Source organism: Micromys minutus (genome assembly GCF_963924665.1).
Source record: "Micromys minutus genome assembly, chromosome: 1".
NCBI classification, from domain to species: domain Eukaryota; kingdom Metazoa; phylum Chordata; class Mammalia; order Rodentia; family Muridae; genus Micromys; species Micromys minutus.
The window spans coordinates 247,758,483-247,777,636 of record NC_137969.1 but is presented as its reverse complement, the minus strand read 5'-3'; the positions used below and the strand labels follow the sequence as shown (position 1 = coordinate 247,777,636).

General features: G+C 44.6%; 1 protein-coding gene across 2 annotated transcripts; it reads right to left on the bottom strand.

Moving 5' to 3' along the window:
• Positions 1–3,544: 3,544 nt before the first annotated feature.
• GSKIP (GSK3B interacting protein) lies at positions 3,545–19,069 on the bottom strand. 2 transcript variants are annotated; one of them, XM_080939816.1, is made up of 4 exons: positions 18,993–19,069; positions 18,245–18,287; positions 6,235–6,493; positions 3,545–4,842 (listed from the first exon to the last, which is right to left on the bottom strand). In XM_080939816.1, the coding sequence occupies exons 3-4, from the start codon at positions 6,490–6,492 to the stop codon at positions 4,681–4,683; spliced, it is 420 nt and encodes a 139-aa protein (XP_080795942.1). In that variant the 5' UTR covers position 6,493; positions 18,245–18,287; positions 18,993–19,069; the 3' UTR covers positions 3,545–4,680. The 2 variants fall into 2 exon arrangements, with proteins under 2 accessions (XP_080795942.1, XP_080795941.1); XM_080939815.1 differs by lacking the exon at positions 18,245–18,287 and having other exon boundaries at positions 18,993–19,064.
• Positions 19,070–19,154: the final 85 nt, after the last annotated feature.

The window sequence follows — 19,154 nt, the reverse complement described above, 5'->3', positions numbered from 1 at the left end:
GACCTAGTTTGCTTCTCATTGTTGTGATAATACCAGCTCAAGACTTATATAGACTATCATTCGGGGAAGAAGGCATGAACCCGGAAGCAGGAACGGAAGCAAAGAACTTGGAGGAACGTGGCTTACTGGCTTGCTCAGCCTGCTTTCTTAAGACAACTCGGGATCAGAGGCAGGACTCCCACAGTTATCAGTTCTCTCCCCTATCAACGAAGAAAAGCCCATAGACATGCCTGTAGGCCATTCTTGGGGAGGCATCTTCTCAACTGAGATTTCTCTTCCCAGATTGTGTCTCCTAAAACATTTTTAGATTTTTTCCCCCCTGGGGATTTGGTGGAGATGCCTAGAGGCACTTTGGGCCCAGGAATTCGCACACAATCATGAAGTTTACACTCAGACCGTTTGGACTCTGGGTCTTCTTTACAAACGAGAATACTTGTGCACGTGCTGAAATAAACCAAAGCCAACAGAAATAACACGTTGCAGGTGAGATTGCTCAGAGGGTAAAGGAGGTGCCACCAAGCCTTACAACATGAGTTCCATCCCCCTGTCCCAAAGAGAACGAGCTCCAGCAAGCTGTCCCCTGTACATGTGCCATGACACACACCCATCTCCACAAATAAGTTAATGAGATAAACAACAACGTTTATTTTGCTTTGTTACTGGTCTTCAAAAGTTGTGGTGGTTTATAACTACAGTCGGCTTGTCTTGTTGGAAGAGTCCGATTGTGCTGAAACGCTTTTAAATACTAACTTGTTAAATCTAAACCCATTAACTTGTTATATGTTAAATATGCACGCATATATAGAAATTAAATATTTACTTTTATGTGCACGTGTGTTTGCCTGCGTGAATGTTTCTGTGCCACAAGTTTGCCTGGTGCCATCAGAGGCCAGAAGAGACATTGGGTCCCTGGAACTGGAGGAGCAGAGAGAAATGCGAAGCGCTGTGCGCTGTGCTGGAATTGGGAACCATAGGCAGGTCTTCTGCAAGAGCAGCCAGTGAGTGCTCTTGACTGGAGTCTATTGATTTTATTATAGCAATTGCTGCATCATCCCAATAGTTCTTTCCTCCGCATGCAAGTTTCCCATCAGTCCAAGCCTCAGCAATGCTGCGCCTAAAACGAAGAGATTGAAAGGGAGAGTTCTGAAGTCAGTGTGGCCGGTTCCCAAACTTCTGTGTTTCCTCCTCTGTTCGCCTACTATGAACCAAGCAGCAGCTTTTGTTCCCGATCACTGGAGTGAGCATCTGGATAGAAGGCACCGAGGGTGGTCACAGGGCCAGCAGCTGACCTGCTGGGTGGGAAGCACTTGGGTTCAGTAGAGCAGGAGAGGTGGGCGTGTCGTTACGGGAGATGATGCCTCTGCTCTCTTCATGGGCACACTTGGAGCAGACAGACTAGCATAAACTTAGCAGAAAACCCATATCCAACATCCATCTCTTGTCCTTTTTCTGTGTGCTGGGTTTCAAATGCAGGAATCTTGCACAACTAAGTATGAGCTCTCCCTGAGCTACAACTTCCAGGCCTGAATTCTCCCCTTCCATTGCAACAATTAGAGTGTAACATGAGAATTACCTTAAAACCAGCGATTGATGTTTTAATGTTTAATTTCACTTCCTCTTCTGTGTATCAGTGCATTTTATAGCCTAGGTTTTTAGAGTGTGATGCCGCCCCCTGTCATTCTTCCTCAGTCTTGAACATTGCACGCGTCCCTCAAAAGGATAGTGTGATTTAACATTCTTCTGTGATTTCTCATGGGAGGAAAATCAATCTGTGCAGCTATAGTTTCTTGACTCATTTATGTCTCAAGGTTTTCAAATTACTCTTACTTCTTGTATGTGGCACAACTTTTTGGAGTTGGTTCTTTCCTTCTATGTTGTGGGTCCCATGGGTTGAACTCAGGTGTTAGACTTGGTAGCAAGTCCTTCTTATCCCCAGGGCCATCTTGGAGCCAGCATTTATTATTTTTTTAGTTTTTGAAAGTTTAAGATGACCTCTCAACTCTCCCAAGTTATCCTTGAATTTGTGATCACAAGAGGCTTGGATTATAGGCATGTGGCACCTCACCTGGCTCCGGAAGCCTTGCACAGGATGTGCCTGGTCAACAGCACACTCTCCAGTTAAAGTGCCCTTCGTTAAACCCTGGATATGCTATGAGAGCTATGTTATGAGGACAGTTATGTTAACTGAAGAGATGACATTGTTAAACTCTTTAGCTGGTTCGGTGGTGGTGCACACATTTAATTCCAGCACTTGGGAGGCAGAGGCAGGTGGATCTCCCAGTTTGAGGCCAGCCTGGTCTATAGAGTGAGTTCTAGGACAGCCAGGGCTACAGAGAAATTCTGACTTAAAAAAAAAAAAATTCTTTTTCAAGAACTTATGGCAGGCTGTCTGGTCTAGAGGTAGTACTTTTGCTGAGCCATCTTGCCTGCCATGGCCCAACTATTTTAAATTTTCTTACTTTATTAGTTGAGTCGAACACCTTTCACGGGTTATTTTTGTACCCCTTCCCTATTTTGGAACACTTTTTAAGTGGTCACGAAACAGCTTTCATTTTTCTTCCCTTTTGAGTTGTCTAAACTCATCTGCCCTTTGTTGTAATCCTACCTCAGGGTCTCAGCCAGCCTGGGCTGACCCCTCCCCCCTTCCCTCTGTAGCTAAGCAGGAAGGCCTTTGCTCTCCTGTCTTCACCTCCCAAGTGCTCAGGTTATGTGTGAGGCCATGCACAATTTATTTTGAAATTGACTTGAGGCAGAGGATATTTTTCTTTAGAAATAAAATCAAGGCTTAATTTATATGGTTAATCTTAAAAACTCACTTAGCTTAGAATGGAGGTCTGCCTGTGCTTGTGTGTGTGTGTGTGTGTGTGTGTGTGTTTACTGATCCCCTTATTCTGAATAATAAAGAACAACTCCCTTCAGTCATTTCAACTCAAAATATGACACTGATGAATTTTTAAAAAGATGGCACAGGAGATCTTAGAATCAGTCACTTATCACAAAATAAAACAATTTCAATTTTTAAACACGATTGCATTATACTCAACTCAAAATTGGGTAAACAATTTTATTCAAACTCTACAAACATCATTTTTTTCTTTTAATATTAGCCTGAGATTAAGCAGGAGAAAGCTCAGCCTGAGGCTGGGCTTCACCGTGCATACCTGCAGGCGCCCAGAAACCACGCCAGAAGGAGCCTCTGGAAAAGCCAAACTCCAAACACTCTGTGAACTCTTGACGGCATAAGGGATGTGAACAGAACTCTACTGGGCCTGGCCCACCCGATTATTTTGAGTTTTTGAAACAGTTTTGATCCTCAGGATTGAACCTGGTGCTTACCCATGACAGGCAAGGGTTCTACCCTTCACCTTCCCTCCCATGGTCTTCAGAGGCTAAATATGCCCACTGGAAACTAAGGACAAAAACATCTGCAGCTGACCAGTATAAGGAGATGTGCCCAGGTACGCACGGTGGCTAATCACTGCTGATGCAGCCGCTTTGGGCGACAACTAAAAGAACAACGCCCAGGTCCTTTCTGTTTGTCACATACTGGAAAACATGCAGCAGCATGGAGGATTTTATTATGTTTATAAACTCCAGGAACTGTAATAAAATATAAAATACAGAGCATCTCTTTTTTAAACATCAAGTTTCTGAATGCTTCATTCATCCTTTGGTTTCAAACCATACAATGCACTCATGTTACACTGTTCATGTGGCAATGAGACGGAGCACTGTCCGGCTGCTGGGGATGAAGGGTGCTGTAGGAATACCAAAGCATTGCTTTATACAAAGTAAGCATTGAAGCAAAAAATACTTCCTGAATATATATGTGCATATATATATATATATATACTGTACATTGTAAACAAACATTCGGAATAAGAATCAACACAGGCCAAAATACCGTTTCCTAGGAAACCAGGATCTTTTTCCTTCGAAGTGATTCACACGGAAGGATGAGGTGAGGCCTGTTCCTCTATTTGCTCATGTGCTTAGATATCGTGGAAGGGAGTAATTGTTACATTCATTTGCTAATGGTCTGTCCATCTGGGTTGGCTGGCTGTTGCAAACTAGGAATAGAGAACTATTTCTGTCCCTGCCCTTCACTTTCTCCTATTAAGTAACATATAAGCCATTCATCTGCATCCGTCCATTTGGTAATGTAAGTAGATTAAGTAGAGCAGTAAATTCCAAAATTTGTGCAGGGGAAACCAGTTGACAGTTTGTTTCCAGTAAGGCCAGTAACAAAATAACCACTACAAAGTCAGTCCAAGCTAGTAGTAAACCCCTGATTTAGCAGGCTGAATCCAGGTCTCAAGTTAGGTGATTCTAATTTCTCTATCACTGTGCAAATGTAGAGTTTTCTATGTAAAAGAGAGCGCTGGCAGCATTGAAGCCCGGTAATAAGAGAATGAAGCGCTGAGTAGGTACTGAAACGCAGAGCGACTGTGTGTAAAACTCAGAATAATGGTGTCAGAGCAATGGTCTCCAAATCCTCTTAAATGAATCTGAAACTAAGACAGTTTATGAATCAATTATGCTGTGAGTCAAAAGCCTACGTGTGAAGGAATGGTAAACACATAAAGCCAACGATGTACTTTCTACAGTGATTATATGCAAGGGTGTCAAGTCTTCTGTTAGATTCTATACCAACAGTGGCCCCATTAGGAGGAAAATGAGTCATGACTGTCCATCTCGTTTCAAAGCTTCCAGTCTCTGAAGGAGTGCATTTCCAAATGCTTCCCGATAGGCAGGGCTGAGCGTATCCAACAAGGAGTAGACTGTCTCATGGTAGGGGGTTTGCAAATGATCCTCCACCTGGTCAAAAGCATAGCCCACCACCTACGAGAGAAGGGCAGCAGTGAGCGGTCATCAGCTTCCCTCCTGGCACAGAAGGCAAGAGCCGAGTGTAGTGATGCCATTTCTCAGCGGAGGACATGCATTTCACTGTTAGCAATCTATAAGTAGCTTAGAGCACAGGACCACCACCCACAATGTGCTTCCCCATGGCTCTGTAAGGTTTGGTTTGCTCACTTTTGTTCCTTTTCCAAGTGTTAAAATCTTGAAAATGACATAATAAAGATTATTATTGCTTTTAAGACAGGGTTTCTCTCTGCAACCTGGCTGTCCTAGAACCCACTTTGTAGACTAGGCTGGCCTTGAATTTAGAGATTCACCTGCCTCTGCCTCCCAGGGATTAAAGGCAAACACTTCCATGCCTAGCTCTGAAACCACTTTCTATCTTTATCTTTTTATTTTAAATCATGTGTATGTGTGCCTGTGTGTACTTGAGTGCAGATATCCACGGAGGCTGGAGGAGAGGAGTGGACTTCCTGGAGCTGCAGTCACAGTAGCTGTGAGCTGCCTGACTGTGGGTGCTGGGAATCACACTGGTACAAGAGAAACGTGCATTCCTAACCACTGAGCTCTCTCTCCAGCACCCACCCATACTGAATTCCACACATACTCATGATCTCCTATACCAAGGGACCTCCTTGCAATGAAGATACTGGTAGTGAAGCTTCTCCATTCCAGCTTGCCGCTGAGAATTGACCCCAGGGCTCTACCGTTAAGCATTTCTTTCTTCCTTTTAAATAAATATTAATACAGGGTCTCACTATACAGTCCTGGCTGGCCTCAATATCAGAGATCCACATGCCTTTGCCTCTGCCTCCTGAGTGCTGGGATTCATTGGCTGTATCACTACGCTCAGTCTCTGACTGTCTACAAAAACTGAAAAATATTGTGTACACACACACACACACACACACACACACACGGCATATCTATGGAAGTCACATGCTAAGTCTGTGAAGTTTTCTCTTTCCTCTTTTATGTGGGTTCTGGCCCATACAACATGCCAGCCTGCAGCCCCGCCCCAGCACCTGGTTTGAGGTGGAAGTGAGCTGAGCTCTCTCAGCACAGTAACTATAAGGGCATCCCCTGCGGAGAGCCCATTCTGGGAGACTCAGCTACAGGAAGGGAAGAAAGTCATTTGGGTGCTAATGATGAAAGCAAGCTGAATCAATACTTTCAAAATGTATTTACTCCCTCAAAATTCAACTGTTCTATGCTGATCAAAAAATTATTAACCAAAATTTTGGGCAAAATATTTCATTTTTTTTGAAGATACCCATGTCTGGTTTTTATGTAATGGTTCTCTTTATCCTTTGTGATAAGATGTTTAAAAAAAGATATACTTTTTTTTTTCTTCTAAAAATAAAAGTGAGTTACCCTGAGCCCTGCTTCTGTGAGCTCCAGGCAGTATCTGTTTCTTTCCTTTGTCTCCACATTGATGTAAGCCACATCATCTGCACAGGGCAGGCTTTTTGAGACAAACATGTTGCTGACAGCAAAGAGAACATCGTTTACAACTGCCTCAGCCTCCAGCTGCATGTCCTTCATATCCGTTCCTTCAAACCCATTGAGCTCAGAGCCTTCTTCAAATCCAGACATACTGCTCAGCTCCACAGGATTATAGTCTGTTTCCATTCTGTAAGAAAGTAGTAACAGATTATTTTAATGGCAAGACTTTCAAACTGGACAAGGGCAGAAAGCAGCAACATTCTTCACCAAAGTATCACAAGAACAGTCTCTAGATCACATACAAAGATTCTTCTCTGAAACCTCTTGACCCAGGACCTCACAGTCCAAATCACTCTTAGTACTGTCTTCCATGCTCCAACTAGTATGGCCCATGAGCCCACTTAAAGCATTCCACTGCTTTTCTACTACAAAGCTCCTCCAAAGAGAAGCATGGCCAGCCTATCCCAGCATCCCAGCAATACCCCAGCTCTGGTACCAACTTCTATCTTAGGGTTCTAATGCTGTGAAGAGACACCATGACCAAAGCAACTCTTTGTTGTTGCTTTTTGTTTGTTTGTTTGGTTTTTTTTTTTTTTTTTTTTTGAGGCAGGGTTTCTCCACGTACCACTGGCTGTCCTGGATCATGCAGACCTTGAAATCAGAGATCAGTGTGCCTCCAAGTGCAGGAATTAAAGGCTATGTGTTACCAAGCCTGGCTATCACAGCAACTCTTATACAGGAAAACATTTAATTGAGGTTGGCTTATACTTCAGGTTTAGTCCATTTTCATCATGGTGGGGAGCATGGCAACATACAGGCAGACATGGTGTTAGAGAAGGAGCTGAGAGTTCTACATCTTGATCCATAGGCAGTAGGAACAGACCGAGACACTAACCTGGCTTGAGCTTCTGGGACCTCAAAGCCCACTGCCCCCTACACTTCCACTGACAATGTCACACCTACTCCAAGGCCACACACCTCCCCAAGTGCCACTCCCTAGGAGCTTATGGAGTAGCTTTCATTTACGCTACCACCTAAGCCTTACAATTGGTATCAGTATAAAAGATAAACAGGCCGAGAGGCAGCTCGGTGGGCAGGTCACTTGCTGTATCAGCATGAGGACCTGAATTCAATACCAGTACTCAGGTAACCAGCCTGGCATGGCTGCAGATACATCTGTGAGCCAGTGCTGCCAATGCTGAGAGGAAGAAGGATGGAGCTTGCTGGTGGCCAACCACCAAATCCAGTGAGACGTAACATAAGGGAAGAAAGCCAACAGTAACAGAGCAGGACACCTAATGCCCTCCTCTACCTAAAATCATTTTCAGTAGTTTCACAGTAAAAATGACAGATAACTTTGATTTTTTTTCTAAAACTTAAAAAAAATTATTTATTTATGAGCATATGCATGAATACATGCTTGCCACAGCACGATGTGGCAGGCAGGGTCTCCTTCTAGCTTGCGGATCCTGGGGATCAAACTCAGGTCACTAGCCTTGGCAGCAAGCACCCTTATCCACTGAGCTATCTTGTCAGCCTTAAAACATCAATTCTTATTTTGATATACATTTGCCTTTTTTTAAAATAAGATTTTAAGATTTATTTATTTGTTTATTATATATAAGTACACTGTAGCTGTCTTCAGACACACCAAAAGAGGGCATCAGATATCATTACAGATGGTTGTGAGCCACCATGTGGTTGCTGGGAATTGAACTCAGGACCTTTGGAAGAGCAGTCAGTGCTGTTAACCACTGAGATATATCTCTAGCCCCGATATACACTTGTCTTATTGCCATTTTTAGCTGTCACACAATGTCTCAGCAATTGAGTGTATAGCTTTATTTATTTGTGTTTTGAGACAGGGTTTCTCTGTGTTGCCCCGGCCGACCTGGAACTTGTAGACCAGGCTGGCCTCCGCTCCTGAGATTTAGAGGATACCGTACCATAGCCAATGAGCACATGGTTTTAAATGTGTAATTGTTTCCTTAATTAGATTCAGAACTAGAACTGCAAAGTCAGAGGATGTACATGTTAACTTTCAACCGGTGTCCCCAATGCTGGATAAAGCCTTGCTGAGTGACTGACTCTAGCCCAACTGCTAGGGAGGGGCACTTTCAGCACACGCTCTCCAATCCTTTGTAACTTTTGTCAACCTGTGAGGCAAAGGACAAAAGCTCATTGTCTTAACTAGTATTTCCTTGATTTAATACCTTTTTGGAAGCTTACAGAATATTATTATCTGTCAAGTTCACACAGACATAGAAAAGAACCCAGTTTGTTTGAAATGGGTTACTGTATGTCTTTAAACATGTTTCCCTTACTCAACTAACACATTAAAAGTAGTGTTTGGTTTTACAGAATTGACCATTTAATACAGTTTATAAACTCAGTTTGGTCCATTGGTTCAGTGGTTAGGAATAAGTGCTTTCACTGACTTGACTCTGGTTTGACTGAAAAGAAGAAAATCAGCTTGGAAGGTTTCAGCTTCTAAGCACCACGAATGTCATGTCTTTACCTTGGTAATTAAGTACAGTTACAGACATCAGAATAACCATTGCACAAAAAGATGTTCATAAAGTTCTCTCAGTAGGAGTCCAGCACTGGCAGGAAGATAGCCTTACAGGCTGGCAGAGTATGCCACCAGATGCATATTGGGTAACAATCAGCCCCACGTTCCAAAAAGAAGACACCTAGGAGACTTTATGAATTCTTTTGAGAATGATGTGGAAGATTTAAAACTTTTGACAATGACTTATTTTAGTTATGTGTAGGGGTGTGTGTGTGTGTGTGTGTTTGTGTGTGTGTGTTTTCGGATGTGTGCAGAGGCCTAAGGAGGCCAGAAGAAGGCGTTGGTTCTTCTGTGGCTTCAGTTAGAGGTGGTCATGTCACCATGTGGGTGCTGGGAGAGTAAGGAAGTGCTCTTAAGCACTGTTCTCTCCTGCCCATAACAGACTTCCTTGCTTTGACCACCTTTCCCTTGCTTAGTTACACCCAGACTTTCTGAGGGAATCGGAATGCCTCTTTCCCTACTGAGTGGAGTCAGCACATGATGTGGCTAAACCTGATTCCAGTTCTTAGTTACAGTGAACTTCTTCACAGTCTTTTTAGTCCAGTCATGGCACACTTTTGGCAGCCATCTTGTGATGAGGACAGCCAAGAATAATGCTGGTAAGGGGAAGACAGCAGCGAGAGCCTGAGAGGCGAGCAGGACACCCGGCCAGCTTCCCACCTCTGTACTTTGAGTTACGGAAGCCAGTAAAGTCCCTGTAAGCTTTAGTGTCCTAAGGCCTACTTCAGTAAGGGTTCTCAAACACTTCGACCGCCCTTCTAGCTCACCGTCCAAAGGTGTAAGAGAAAGATGGTAAATCGGACAAGGGGATATGGACCTGTTTAGAAGTAGTTCTTTGGGGTGAGTCCAATCTCTGACAGGATATCAACAGGCCAGTGTTCAGAAGTATCAGCCACTGTGGCATGATCCAGCAAAAACTGCTAGGACTGACTCCGCCAAATCAACACAAGTCAACAAAAATGACCGAAACCAGTGGAGATGCAAAAAATGTTCTCTGCACGCTTCTCTCAACAAAATAAAAATCAACAAAAAACCAAGACCACGAAGAGTTACACCCCAAACAAATGCCCCATCACTGCCCATTGAGTCTTACTCATACTCTCCAAACATCACGTGTCCTCCCAAGGTTCTGCCTCAGCAATGCACCACGCAAGCCTGCATCACATGATACAACACCAAACTTTAATTTTGGTCCCCTTACATCGCTGGCAACAGAAAGCATTGTCACTGATTTGGTAGTAGTCCACGCAAAATCAAACACAGAAGCTGGTCTAGCTCTCTAACAGCTTTACCAAAGTAATGAGATTTAAAATACAGAATTCTGACGAGGATGAATATTTTTATGCATGTTGTGAAGAAAGTCGCTGGCGAAAACGTTTATAGAATTATCGACGTGTTTACTATTAGCTTCCTACTGCTGTTGTAACAAATGACCAAAAACTTGGTAGCTTAGAGGAAATAACCATCAACTCAGCAGCGGGAAGTAGCACCTTTATTTTCTTAAAGTTCTGGAGGTATGAAGCGTAAAATCAAGATGTCCGCAGGGCTTGTTCCTTCTGAAGACTCAGAACTGAATTCTTCCTGGTAATTTCCAACGTCCAAAGGCCACTTGGCTTCCTTGGCTCATAATCCACTCCTGTCCTCTGTTCCCCAAGGCTGCTCTAGCTAACGGCTGCTGCTGAGTGCCAAGTCTCTTGGCAGACCAGCCAGTGACCTGGTGACAGAATGACTATATTGGGCAAATTTCCCTGAGGGAAGGCCGGTACTCTGTCCCCAGTACTCTGTGTATGACTTGCCTCTCCTGCATGTACTACTTCTCCCCACTTATGGAATCTATTATACACTGTCATGTGAGCCACTATGTGGGGTGTTGGGAACTGAACCCAGGTCTTCTGCAAGAGCAAGTGTTCTTAACTGCTGAGCTATTTCTCCAGCCCTGATACATTTTTTTTTTTTAATGAGTGCTCTGCTGCATATACCTTCTCATGCCACAAGATCCCCTTATAGGTGGCTGTAAGCTGCCATGTGGTTGCTGGGAATTGAACTCAGGACCTCGGGAAGAGACGTCAGTGCTCTTAACTGCTAAGCTATCTCTCCATCCCCCTTATACTGTTTCTTAATTAAGGGTCTTAACTCTATTTACATATTTATGTAGAACATTTTTTGTTTATTTTTAGACTGGTCTTGAATTTGCTTTATAGCTAAGGATAACCCTGACCTTTTGGGCACCCTGTCTCATCTCTTTTAAGTGCTAGAATATACAGTACAGGCATGCACCACTGGGCGTGGCTTTATCCAGGATGTTCTCTAAGAACCAGACAAACAAACTAAAGATATTTACTAGTATTTTAATGTCTAATTTGGGAAACAAGACAGCATGTGAAAAATTTATACAAGTATCAGAACCATACATATGATAATCATAACCAAAGAAATACGCTTAATTATGCAGAGCTGGTAACTACTACAGAAAGCAAAGCCATGCTTTGGTCCAACTACAAGCTCTATCGTTAAGTGTCTTCATACTTGGGTGGCTACAAAACCTTCCTGAGCGGATGGCACTCTTATCTATAGAACACGGACACTGGACAGCAGCCTCTACTGTGTAAGATGCTCTACGGTCTGACATAACTTATGATGGGGCCTGACTCATGGGGCATTGGCATATTCATTGGCAGAAAGGGTTCTTAAGAGGGCTAAAAGAAGGAAAACCTAAGGAGGGTCTGCACAGGATGTGATGCTGAGAAGGACAGTCTAGGTGAAACGTGAGGACACACCCAGGGAGGTGTCCTGACCTAACTTGCCATAGAGCTTCACTAGTGTGTGATTTGCTTCTGCTTCCTTCTCTTTCTCACGCCGCCTTCCTTTCCTTTCCTTGTTGTTCTGTTTGGCCTGGCTAATTCTCAAAATTCTATCTGATGGCTTAAAAAAAAAAAAAAAAAAGACACATGGTGGCCTCAGGCTCGCTATGAATCCTACAAGATGTTTAACTTCTGATCTTCCAGAGCGCTGGACTAGATATATAGTTACTTATGAGTTTGTGTGCTTTTGGTGGTTGCTTCAGCATTTAAGGGATATGCTTTATCATAATGCAGCCATGACAGATGTTACATTGCTCCTGATGTATGGGAACCATACAAGTATCCTGGCCCTTTTGTCACAGCTATTATGCTCTATTTGTTAAAAACTCTTAATACATGTTAACTTTGCCTGCTTTTGTCAAAGTCTCATGTAGCCCATGCAGACCTGGAACTCAGTATGAAGCCAAGAATCAACCGAACTTCTGAGTCTCTTACCCTTCAAGGGGGAGAGGGTTGGTTTGTAAGCAGTCAGGGTTGGTTTGCTGTGGAGCTGCTGCTGCGGTGTAAACGCAGGGCTCCATGTCACATGGAGACTGGCTCGTGCATTACTTCTGTGAGGGGCCCTCTGCTCACTCCCCTTCCCTTGTTCCTTTTATGAAAGTTCCTACTGCTGTTTTCAGATTAGCAGACAGATCTGCAGTATGGAGTCACTGACTCCAGTTTTCTTCTTTTTTGATTTTTTTGAGACAGGGTTTTATCTCTTGTAGCCCTGGCTGTCCGGGAACTTCCTCTGCAGACCAGGCTGGCCTCAAACTCTGAGATCTGCCTGCCTCTCTCCCCTGAGAGCTGGGACTAATGATGTGCACAGGCACTGCTGTCCCCTCCCCCTACCGATTTGCTTTTCAGAGGTCATTTCTGCTTAATCTGCTCAAAATTTTCTCCACTTCTTCGAATATATGGGCTCACCACCATGGTTTAGATATTCTAGCTGCTCTTTCGATGTTACTTCCTGGTTAGTGTCAGCTGACATGTCTCCTCTTCTCCAGGGTTTGTGTCCACTGATTTGCACACCTGCAGGTTTCACTGGACTCAGGTGTTGTGCACTTCTTATTGAGTGCTGTCTTGGATGCAGTGATCTGGAAACAGCTGTATCCTTCAGAGTCTGGCCTTGGACTTTCCCCAGGGATAGGCAGTGCTACATAGTGAGACTTTGTTTCAAAACGACGACAGAGAGAGTGCTGCTCTTCCAGAGGACGTGAGTTTGGTTCCCAGAACCTATTTCAGACAGCTCACAACAGCTAACACCCCACCTACAACCCTCACTCCAGGGGAACCTGGGTCTCTACTGTCTTCCTTTGGCCTCTGTAGGCACCTGTACTCCTGAGTGCATACCTGCATATGTAAGTGTAATTTTTAAGAACACTGAGGCTGGGGTGTAGTTTCATGCATGTACAAGGCTGTGGGTTTAGTCCTCAGCACCATAGACATGAATCAGTTAACTTAAAGGAACACTGACAGTTCTGATTTCTCAGTTATGGTCTGAAATGACACATCTCCAAAAGGCTTGTATTCTGTGTCCTCATCTGACAGTCACTGTGCTGTAGCTCAGTTACAAGGCCTCTGACTTCATCACTACATCAACCTGCTGGAGCCACCTGAGTTTCTGAAAACACACACACTCTCAAACACACACCCCTACCACTTTATCTTTTCTCAGGTGTCACTAGGTGAGCGGCCCTGTTCTGCAGTGTCCCCTTTGTATGACATTCTGTCTCCCATCAGGAGAAGCAATGCAATCCATAGCTGGGATCAAATACAGCTTTCCTCCTCTTAAGCAGTTTATGTCAGACATTTTGCCTTGATAGTGAAAACTAATTCGTGTTTGACTTTTTATTTTTAAAGCTTTATTTTATGTATATGAGTACACTGTAGCTGTCTTCAGACACACCAGAAGAGGGCATCAGATCCCATTACAGATGGTTGTGAGCCACCATGTGGTTTCGGGGATTTGAACTCAGGACCTCTGGAAGAACAGTCAGTATTCTTAACCTCTGAGCCATCTCTCCAGCCCTCGTCTTTCCTTATGGTACAAAAATGCATTGTTTGCAGCAGGAGAAACAATGAACAAACTCGTGCCACACTGGGGATCACAGGTTTGAGGAAGGAGAAGCCAGGCTGTGCTTCGATAGCTCAAGTAACCTGTAGCAATGTTTCACAGTCTTACTTCGTTCTAAACGAAACTTAAAAAAATGAAGGGGGATTAAGAAAAAAAAGCCAATCAATTATAATTAGCATTGTCCAAAATTTAGGCAAAGCTCAAATCTTTTAAAATCCTTATATCTTGTCCATTTCTTTTTAATGGCTCTAGCACACGCACAGACACTCACATACATACTTAAATGTGTAAGTAATTTTTATTCACCTTAAGTAATTGTTGTCTTCCAGGCTTACTGCTGAATAAACTCATCCTTTCTAGCTCTTGCTGCCTAGCTGGTCCAACTCAGCTGTTCTGTCTCAAATTCCTCTTCAAGCCAACTGAGAAAAACTGGCTTTTCTCAGCTTTTGGCATTTTGCTCTCAGCCTCAAACTAACTCCAGCAATCTGTTCTAACTGTTCAGCTCCTTATTCTCTGGTGTCAGCTGCCTGTTGACCTGCACTGACCCTCTGAAGTCAACTGCCTCAACCGACTGCACTGACCAAACTCAGGTCCTCTGCCTGCACTCAGACACTTCAAACTCCTTAACTCGGACTGCACCTAAGCAACTGATGAGAACTCAATGGACAGACTGAACTCAGATCTGCATGTGCCTAGCTCCTGACCCACCACCACGCCTGGACCCAAGCTTTTCTTTACCTTGCTCTGTACCAGGCTGGCCTTGAATGCAAGAGATTAAAGGGGTGCCTGACTCCAGCTGGATCACACAGACTTACACGGTCTTTGGACATGATCCCTTTCGAGAACAGTCATGGTACTGAGTTAAAATTCCTCTACTCTTAAAACTTTCCCCCTTATTTTTGAAGTTAAAAATTCTAGGTCAGTCACCTGACAAATGTCTATTTTCATATATACCCTGTAAAGTTACTCTGCACTCCAACTTAGCAATGATAGGCACACACACATCACTGCAAAACAAGCCAAAGGAACTGCACTGTGTTCTGTTGACCAAGGAGAAGCTAGGGTGAAGATATGCAGGGTGCTATCCTGACTGTAAATGAAATTCTAAGATTCTTAAGCACTGAATGCTTTAAAAAATGCCCCCCCTCCCAGCTGGCATGACTGATCCTTACTACATGGCTCTCCAGAAAGTGGGTTCTTGGAACTACATTCTAATGAACATAAAACAAACCATTAGATACAGAATGCAGATCACAGGGCTGGAGGAATGGCTCAGTAGTTAAGAACACTGGTTGTTCTTCCAGAGGACCCAGGTTCGAGTCTCAGGACCCATGAGATACAGGTGCACACACACAGTGCACATTCATCATGCAGGTGGACTACCCAGTGCACATACGTCAATTTGAGGAAAACATCACTCCTTTCCTTTAAGCCTTCCATTGCTCTCCCACAGTGAGCAGTCTTCTGTGGCTAGAACCTTCAGAGGCAGGAACTCCACAGCGCATGTGTTATTCTCAAGCGTTTGTTTTTATGAGGTGTCCAGAAAGGAACCTTCAAAACACCCACACAAGTGATTCAGGGTTCTGCTTTCTCCATCTGTTAGTAATTTTGAGGACCCATGAAATTATCAAGATGCTGACGGCTGGGTCTTTTCTTCCCCACGCCTTATTTATCCAGGCCTTGTTTTGTTGAGTTGTGGACTCAGAGCAGTGGTGCACAGAGAGACGAAGTGACAGATGTGTATCTCCTGACAAGAAAGTGTCTGACAGGGCAGGAATCCCAAATCCTCCCTGTAAAGCAATGTGGCTTTTCAGATGACACCACAACAGTCAGGCAGTAACAGGGATGGTGTTCGTTAGTGCCTTCAATTCTCATCTCACATGCACCAGTGGCAGTGTGGAGAGCTCAGTGGGTTCTCCTGCAGCCTGCTCAGGGCAGGAACCTCTGTTGGGCACTTTGGGACCCAGACAAGATGCTCCCTGTTCCTGCTGCTTCACTGGTTATCACTGAAATCTACCATTGAACAGTACTGACAGGCCTAGATAGGGAAACATAACTGGGTTGTTGGGAAGTTCAAGAATTATGTTGGGGTCAGGTGTGGTGGCACTTGCTTATAAACCCAGCACTCAGGGGTACAAGGCACAAAGATGGTGACTTGGAGCCCCATTTGCAAGTATTAGATCTACCTTAGTAACAATGAGACTGTGTAACAAAATAAAAAAAACACCCCTGGGGATGGGCACACAGCGTATGTAGGGGGTCCCAGCCTTGATGTACAGCAACAACAACAACAACACACACACACCAAAAATTTGTTTTTTAAAAACTAAAAACCAAAAATTTATTAAATATATATGGGTGTCTTGCTTGCGTGTGTGTCTGTGTATCACAGAAGATGTTGGATTTCAGGAGGAGTTACAGACTGTTGTGAACTGCCACATGGATGCTGAGTATCAGTCTTGGGTCCTCTAGAAGAGCAGCCAGTGGTTCTTAACTGCTGAGCCATCTCTCTAGCCCCATATTCAGGCTTTGTTGTTCATTTTGATCTCACTATGTATCTGACTGGCCTGAGTCTCTGCCTATGTGGTGCTGAGGTGTGTGGACCACCACGTTGAGCTTTACTTGTTTTCAAAGTTTTTTTTTTTCTTTTTTAAGTTATTTTAAATCATTTGTAGGTGTGTATGTGTCTGTGAGTGGGTATGTGCATGTAAGTACTGGTGGCCTCTGAATCCAGAGGCCAGATCCCCTGGAGCAGGAGTTAGGGCCTTCTGAGCCACCCCACACAGGTACAGAGATAAATCTGGGTTCCCTGGAGATCAATAACCACTGAGACATATCTTCAGTACCCTGACCTTGTTTACTGTCTCATTATGTAGCTGAGGGTAGCCTTCCTTGAATGAGTCATCCTCCTGCCTCTGCCTCCCAAAAGCTGGGATTACAGGCATGCTTGAAAATCCCTTCAAAGGAGAAAGGCAGGTCCAGATCCTAAAGAGATGCACATGCACGGTGATGACTGCGGCTGCGGTATGGCAGCCTTGACACTGTGGTCCTGTTCTGAATGTACAGCTCTTTTGTAAATATTCTTTACATCTATATATTTCTCTGTGTGTTGTGCACATGCCATGGTGCTCATGCAGAGGTCAGAGGACAATTGGGGGAACTTGGCTCTCTCCTATCATATGGGTCCTGGGGAACTGAACTCAAGCTATCAGGCAAGGCAGCAAGTGACATTGCCTGATGAGCCAGGTCACTGGAATGTGATTTTTTGCTGTTGAGACAGGGTCGTAGTAACTGAGGCAAAACAAGCCTGATACGTAACCAGGGATGACCTTGAGCTCTTGATCCCTGTGCTTCAACTGCCCATGTGCTGGGGTTACAGGTTTATTCCCCTGGGCTCTCCCACGTAAGTCTTCAATACAATCAACACTATCACAGTGAACTGTGTGAATCCTGTTTAGGATTATTTTGATCTGATGCACTTGGTTTCTGGTACATGCGTTCTAAGCTTCCAATGAGAATTCCTTTATAATTTTTACAAAGTTGACAGTACTTGGCTGAGTAATTAATATCTTCATCTTACTGCATTAATGCTAAGGCACCAGCATTCCTCGTTAGGAACTTGCCTTTGACAAGCATTAAAACAGCCCTGTGACTTGGAGTTTGAATCCCATTTAAGCTAAAGGTGTGACGACAGTTCTCAAATCTTAACTATGCCAAATTTCTCCTAGAAAGTATGAAGTATTCAAGGCAACACTCTTAACACTTCTGGTGTCGTGCGCTTGTTATTGTGGGATTTTCCACTTTCTTCCTTAGTATTTGGAAGTGCAAGGCATCCTATAAACAGCATGAATGTTATTTTATATTGTGTTCAACAAACCATATTAAATAGTCACTGAACAAAGCCTAAAGTCCAGTTCAAAACCCCTAAGGCCTGACACACAGGCCCTACCTGGGCTCCCCACCTATCTTTGTTTATAGTACAGAGAGTATTGTCATTATTTACTTGTGAGGTTCAGAGTCTCTTTGAGCCAGGGTCTCCCCATGAAGACCAGGCTGGCCTTTAACTTACACAGAGAGCCATCTGCATCTGTTTCTCTAGTGCTGTGATTAAAACTGTGTGCCACAATGTCATGTAAGCATGTCTTATTAGCGTCAAAATATGCCTGGAACCCAACCGGTTCTAATCTCCAAGGCCATCGTCTGGTGCACACCACAGACTGGATAACCACACTGTCCTTCAGCACCGCTTTCGTTGTTTTCACCTTTGGTCCTCTAAGCCCCAACACCCAGCTATGAGCAACACCGTAGTTAGTAATCTTAGGCCAGATTATGTCGTATTACTTTTTATTCCACCAGGAGCAAAGTTCGATTTCTTGCAATGGCCTACACTCCTTCCATTTACCATTAGTTCCTGCTCTTCCTGTCTTTCCTCAAGTTCCTGGAACTTACCAGCATTACTCAGGTGATAAGCCTTTGCAGGTGGTGTTCTTGTCTGAAAGATAATTCAGATTTCTCCAACTAAAATAGCATCTTTTAAAAATAGGAGGCCCTTTCTTACAATGCAGGTAAAAGTCTCAGTGGGGTTAGGTGGCGCAACCCTGGCATTTTAGCATGGCTAAAGGTGGCAATGTAGGCTCAGAGAGGGGGGCTTAGATTCAAAGTGCAGTGTCAAGTGTCAGGAAATCTTAACTCAGGACAGCAGACTTCCGGGCCTGTAGGGGCTGCTCTACTAAGGAGCCAGCTGCTCCTCTCCGAAGACTGTTTCCTAAAAGATAAAAATCCGGCTGCGCAGAGCCTCCGGAGAGCACAAAGTCTCTGGCCCCTCAGCGGGTCGGTAGGCGCCAGAATTTAACAGAGAAAACAGTACTGCCCGCAAGCGCCCCCGAATCCCAAGTTTCCTGGACGTCGGCGTGGGGCTCGGCAAATAGCAAACTACTAGATGCTTTGCAAACAAGGCCGGCATGAGGGGTTTGGCGGACAACCTGCTGACAATAGGCACCCGCCAAAACCCGGACAGAAATGCCAGGTCTCCAGTCCTCGCCCTGCATCCTCCGGCGCGCCACTTCCCGCAGGACAGCCCAGGCCGGACCCGCCCCCAGACCCCTGTCAGCCCGAATCCCAGTGTCCGCCGGCACCACCTACCCGGCGGCGACTGCGAGGTAGGGACCCACCAGCCGCAGCCTGCCCGCCCACTCACCTGCGAGCTCCCATGTTCCTCTTCCTCCTCGTCCCGAGGCGTCTGGAGCCGGACTTACAGCGCCGGCACCACCCCCACAGCTGCCCCGCCCATTCACCACCGGAAATGCTTCCGCCCGGACTCTTTTTCCTGACTTTCCAGCCCCCGCAATATGGCGTCACT

Bases quoted from the DNA above. Each gene is read 5' to 3' on its own strand.
- GSKIP (XM_080939815.1), bottom strand. The intron at 4,843-6,234 runs GTAACTCACTTT...CTTCTCTCGTAG, and splicing joins TCACAGAAGCAGGGCTCAGG to GTGGTGGGCTATGCTTTTGA.